This window comes from Saccostrea cucullata, unplaced genomic scaffold, assembly GCF_032062105.1.
Source record: "Saccostrea cucullata isolate Sc308-1 unplaced genomic scaffold, CSIRO_AGI_Scuc_v1 ctg5569, whole genome shotgun sequence".
In the NCBI taxonomy this organism is placed as follows: Eukaryota; Metazoa; Mollusca; class Bivalvia; order Ostreida; family Ostreidae; genus Saccostrea; species Saccostrea cuccullata.
The window spans coordinates 1-6,110 of NW_026929795.1; the positions used below are offsets into that span (position 1 = coordinate 1).

At 35.8% G+C, this 6,110-nt stretch overlaps 1 protein-coding gene and 1 long non-coding RNA gene across 2 annotated transcripts; one reads left to right on the forward strand and one right to left on the reverse strand.

Annotated features, from left to right (window-relative positions):
* Window positions 1-1,825: 1,825 nt before the first annotated feature.
* LOC134282203 (coadhesin-like) lies at window positions 1,826-3,755 on the forward strand (the record flags this gene model as incomplete). The annotated part of the gene is made up of 3 exons (XM_062764634.1): window positions 1,826-2,013; window positions 2,333-2,881; window positions 3,385-3,755. Coding segments are annotated over 3 exons (1,108 nt in total), but the record flags the coding sequence as incomplete, so codon positions are not given.
* On the reverse strand, window positions 3,755-4,731 carry LOC134282202 (uncharacterized). Its single transcript, XR_009995238.1, has 3 exons — window positions 4,628-4,731; window positions 4,356-4,416; window positions 3,755-4,050 (listed from the first exon to the last, which is right to left on the reverse strand). It is a non-coding gene; the product is annotated as an uncharacterized LOC134282202 (long non-coding RNA).
* Window positions 4,732-6,110: the final 1,379 nt, after the last annotated feature.

Here is a 6,110-nt window from a genome sequence, read left to right on the forward strand (position 1 = left end):
GAAACTTGCGTATTATATACCTTTGAATTTGTGAATTACTATATAATTATGTAGTAATGGCATCAAATGTAAATTATATATAGTATTGAGACATACTTGTTGACAGTTCTACTACCTTTGTCTTTTTTTAATACGGGAATTAAAATTACTGAACATGTTAAGCTTCTGCTATTGTGCATATATACAGAAAAATAATAATTATTATAACAGATACTGTAGTGCTGCTGAATTGAGACAGTTTTTTTTTTATAATTTGTACATAGTCTTGATCACATCACATATCTTTAATACTGTTTTCAAATATATGTAAAAGATGGAGGTAACAAACACTTTTAAATGGTGATAAATCTCATAAATGTATATATATGTAGAAAGCAAATCTTGTACAGGGCAAAAATATGCACCCCTTGCAAACACCAAAGGGTTGGGGTGCAACGGTGAGTTAATACTCTAAACTTGTTAGGGAATCAATGTATTTTAAACAGTGAAATGTAAAGGGAACAAAAATAATATCCCTTACTCCATTATTTTTCTTCTTTTTCAGGGATCAGTTGTCCAAAGAACAAGAAATTTTATTGGTGTGGTCTAAATTAAAATTTTTCAGCACATTTTTTCCTAAAAGGTGGTTTTGATCACATTAATTTCTGAAGTCAGATTTTTGCCTTATAACAAACATTTAGATGACTCAAAATAGTAAATGTCAAAACCAGGCACCAAGACATACAGTGGAGCCTCATTTATCCGAACCCTTTGGTTCCTAGTCAATTTGTCCGAATATGTAAAGTGTCCGGATATCTGAATTACCAGTTAAACAAGACAAAATAACTTTTAAAAAATTTGTTCCGATGAAAAAATCGTCGGATACTGAAGCATCCGGATATCTGAAGGTCCACTGTTTTTCTATGTAAAAATTTGATTCCCCATTGTGGCCCCGCCCTATCCCCGGGGGTCATGATTTTTACAATTTATAATCTACACTCCCAAGGATGCTTCCACATAAGTTTCAGCTTTTCTGGCCCAGCGGTTCTTGAGAAGATTTTTAAAAGATTGTTCCTATATATTTCAATGTAAAACTTTGATTCCCCATTGTGGCCCCGCCCTATCCCCGGGGGTCATGATTTTAACAATTTAGAATCTACACTACCCCAGGATGCTTCCACATAAGTTTCAGCTTTTCTGGCCCAGTGGTTCTTGAGAAGAAGATTTTTTAATGACCCGACCCTTTTTTGTCTTTTCTTGATTGTCTCCCCTTGTGGGGGGACTTGGCCTTTCATTTTCACAATTTAAATTTCCCTTTACCTAAGGATGCTTTGTACCAAGTTTGGTTAAAATTGGCCCAGTGGTTCTTGAGAAGAAGTGGAAAATGTGAAAAGTTTACAGACGGACAGACGGACGGACAGACAGCTAGACAGACAGACGGACGACGGACAAAATGTGATCAGAAAAACTCACTTGAGCCTTCGGCTCAGGTGAGCTAATAAATTGTACTACAATGTACGTATTAAGATGTTTTTACACATGTGTTGAATACATGTATACGATTTCATTTGTAAGAAAAAATTATTTGATCTTTTCAAAGTGAGGAAAACAACTAAGCGGAACAAAATCACTTTCAAAAATAGTTGGCAAAGATGGCAAGTTATATGTACATCTACTGTGTTTAAATGATTACAGTTAAAACTCATATGTTCACAAAGTTTTATTTGCGTATATATATATTTTTTTTTACATGCAACTGACGCAAGGTTACTAGTTTGTACTGTACTAAATTCATCAGAAACAGTTTCTTTTTGTTGAATTATAATGCTAGAAAATTTTATATCAGAGACTCGATTGCAAAAGGCGGAGGGTCTTACCCTAATGGTGTTGGTCCAATATTTCTTGATGATGTTGGCTGCACAGGATCAGAGCGCTTTATTTCACAATGTTGGCACAGTGGTTGGAATAGACACAATTGTCATCACAGTGAGGATGCTGGGGTTTCTTGCAAGTTTAAGAAAAGCAGTATAGAGGGTAAGGAACACTGTGTAGATAACTTACTTTCCCAAAACAAAAATTATGTGATAAGCATTTGGTGATTTCTTATTTTTTCAATGCATTCACACAGGATGAATATTTTCAAAGTTAAATTGTGTCTCAATTGTTGTAATTTTCAAGTTTTATTTTACACGATACTTTTTGAGACTATACTTTATTAACTTATTTTCAAACAAAAATATATATGTAGTTTTAAAAAATAAAATTTTATTTTAAGGCTGCAGTACAATATTTCATTCGTCCACAAAATCCATACTACAGTACTTGTTAAATTGTTTTAATTTCACCTTTTAAGGCTGCGGAAATGCTGACATCTTGATAGTAATGGACGACAGTGGCAGTGTAGGGACAGATAATTTCATTAAAATGAAATCATTTGTGAAAGAAGTCGTCCGGGGTCTAGATGTCGAGCTATTTAGATTTAGTGTAATTACGTTCAGTGCAACTGTGACCAAAAAGTTTGGCTTTGCTGATTATGTTCGCCTCTCCGACATTTTATCTGCTGTGGACAGTATTGCTTTTCGATCTGGAGGCTCCACACAGACTGATGATGCTCTCAGATACGCTAGACAATCGATATTTAACGTCAAACGGCCTGAAGCTGCTAATATTGTTATTCTATGCACGGATGGAGAATCTACCGATCCGGATGAAACTATGGAACAAGCAGCTCAACTTCGCAGTCAAGAAGTGCGAATATTTGCAATTGGAGTAGGAAGTGGTCCAGATACAGTAAAACTTAACGCAATAGCTTCTTCTCCCAGTAGTGATCATGTGTTTCAAGTTTCTTCTTTCACAGCCCTACCACACATCTTGAATGCAGTGCAAAACCAAACGTGCAAAGGTATTTTTTTATTATGCTCTTTTTGAGTTAAAGCCAGCATATAGTAAGTTCTCTGGTTGAGATAATGAGCTAGTCAGCAAAGCAGTCTATCATAATGTCGAATGCTGACTGGCTTTTTCAATTTTTGTTGTTGTTTTGCGTTGTAAAAATTGTGTAAGCATTAGTTTCACACTGTTTACGGATTTTCCCGTTTGTCCGATCATGACAATAAACACACGGCGAAGGTGACCAATTGACTGGGGATGCTTACTCTTCCATGGTACCTGAATTCACCTCTTGTGTTTTAAGAGGTCCGTGTTTTCTTTGTTTCCAATCTGTATTGCTTCAATGGACTTTTCAGTGTGATTACCGTTTATTGTCTTCATATTTCATTACAAGATTCCTTAATTAAGAATTAGTTTTATTTTGCTTTTTAAACATTTTCAAAGATTACAAAAATACATTTCGAAAATAGCTAATTCATAGAATAAAAAGACTATACTTTACACAAAATTCCATTTTAGCGTCTGTCGATGGGGGATTTAGTGAATGGTCATCATGGACACAGTGTAGTAGGACTTGTGGTTCAGGAACGAAAACAAGAAGTCGTACTTGTACTAACCCAGTGCCAACAAACAGGGGTCGAAATTGCACAGGAGCATATGCGGAAATCGCAGATTGCACGATAGCTGGTTGCCCGGTCGATGGACATTGGAGTGGTTGGACAGCTTGGGGAGACTGCAGTGTATCATGCGGAGGCGGATCTCAACAGAAAAATAGATATTGTTCTAACCCAAGCCCGCAAAATGGAGGCCTTCCTTGTCTTGGAACAAATACAGACACACAGACATGCAATCCAAGTCCCTGTCCTATTCATGGTGGCTTCAGTTCATGAACAACACTTGAAAATTTGAGAAACTAAATTTTCGTAATGCACATAATTCCACTCTGTTAGAAAGATATGCTATGCTGGGTCTTTACTATGTTTTTTCCTTTCTGATGAATAAAGATCCCTCAGTATTAAGCTGTTTTGGGAGTATCATACATAACAGCACCATTCACTCTGGCATGCGTATGAACAAGTTTTGGTTGGTCCACAAATTCGATTCCGTAGATGTAAATCACGGCTAATGATACAAAACTGGCCGAGCCCCAGAACAAAATGTACATGAACTGTTCAGTCCAGGATTCTGTAATCAAAATAATATTTATTAATGCATTTATAATATCAATAGTGTGCATCTTCAGGGAAGGGAACAACTGCTCCATATCAGAATTATAATTTCTGCTGTCTGCAGGTAGAAAATAATGGGAATTTTCTTGATTGCCTTTGGATGGCATAAATGCACTTTAAGTATGTTGTGACAAATTTTTGTCAAAAATATAGAAGGTGAATATAGCATAAATAATCCAAATCAGAAAAAGTACATGACTGTACATTAATTGACAGTATTGAAATATACATGTATATTTTATAATGATAAACCGTTCCTACCATCTGGCAACAATATACTGATTAAACACATTCCCAGAGCAATCACAAATATCACAGGTACCTGAAGAAACAGAAATAGGGCGCTTAGACCAATATTATAGATATCTTCCTAGATAATTTTATCTAAAATAATACTAAAGTTCTTTAGCTGAAATAACAAACGTACACAATTATTTAAAACTAATATACAGTTTTCCTCAAAAAACATTCTTCTTTTCCAAAGCAGTTTAAAAGAATTTTCAATATTGCACTTGGAATGTTTGATGACTTACAGCATAAAACTTCCAATCTCTCTCTGCCTGCAGAGGAGAAGGTCGAGAAATTCCCTCATTTTTTCCACGACGTAGTTTCCAAGGATAAGGTCAATGGCATCCTGTAGCATAAAAAGAAAACTCAGTGAACAGCACAGTTATAAACCTTGCAAAGAAAATCACCTTAAAGGCCAAAGCGTGTGGAAATCGTGTACAAAGCGTGTGAGAACCGTGTAGAAAGCGTTTTGAGCCTTTCGTGTAAACCATGCAGCCTAACGTGCAAAGCGTTATCACAGTCTTAAACCGTTTAGCGTTTCGTGCAAACAATGTGTAGATTTTAACGTGTAAAACGTGCAGCGTTTGTGCAAACCGTGTAGCGTTCGTAAAATGTTCGTGCAGCGAGCGTGTGGGGTAGTAGCATGTATATCTGTATATAAAGCCTGAATATATTGAGCGTTCATTCGAGTTCCAGTTGAGAGACAAACAAGAATCATTCGTGTGCGAACATAACAGTGGTAAGTAAGTACATGCATCAATTCTGAAATAAAGTCAGCTTACTTGATTTGAACATATTTTATTGTAATATAATTACAAAGGGATTACAAGTATATACAAGTTCAAAGCCCTCTCCCTATACATATAAATTACACACTGATATTGTCACAGTTGCATGCTATATAAAGTAGCAGAATTTGCAAAAGTAAACAAATTGATGCATTTTGCACATATGTATAAATATATAAAGTTGATGTGTTTACAAGGGACACAACTCTGATGTGACTTGAACAGAAGACAAGCATGTTTTACAGCAAAGATTATTAATAAATAAAGGTTGTTGAAAATATCTGATGGCAAGAATTCAGAGGCTAACCATGAGAGGTTAGCCACCACATTGTGATAAAGCTTGTCGACCTGCCTACAAAGCAATAAAGGCATTTGTGTAGTGTGTTGCCTGAATAAGCCTAGCAGTGTGCACAGCAGTTGAAGGGCTGTCACTTTAAAAAATGTTGGGAATTGGAAATTTAAGATTGGCCAGCATTAGAAATAGCCTACCCGCTGCCATTTGCTTAATCATTTGTAATTATTTGATTTACTATTAAATCTTAACGTGATTATTAACCTAGATAAGGTTGGCCATTTATTTGTATATTTTGCAGGCCTTTGTAAGCAATCATTTGACAATCATTTATTAAGAAAAATTATATTATATTGGAAATCATCCCCCAAAACCTTGAATCGACAAGGTACGACCCCCGATTGCTATTATTATTCCGCTCGACACGTTACAAAATTTGGTGGCATCGTCGGGATTTAGGGTACTTAATTTTTCTTCATACTTTGTTTACCGTTTAGTAGTTACCAATAATCATATTTGTTTACAATGAGTAGTATGGATGACCTTACTAAAATCGAAAGAGAGCTAAGTAGACTTCAGGCAAGCTTTGATGAAGATAAAAGAAAGACCGCTAAAGATTCAGGTCTACCTGATAGCAGGCGGACAACC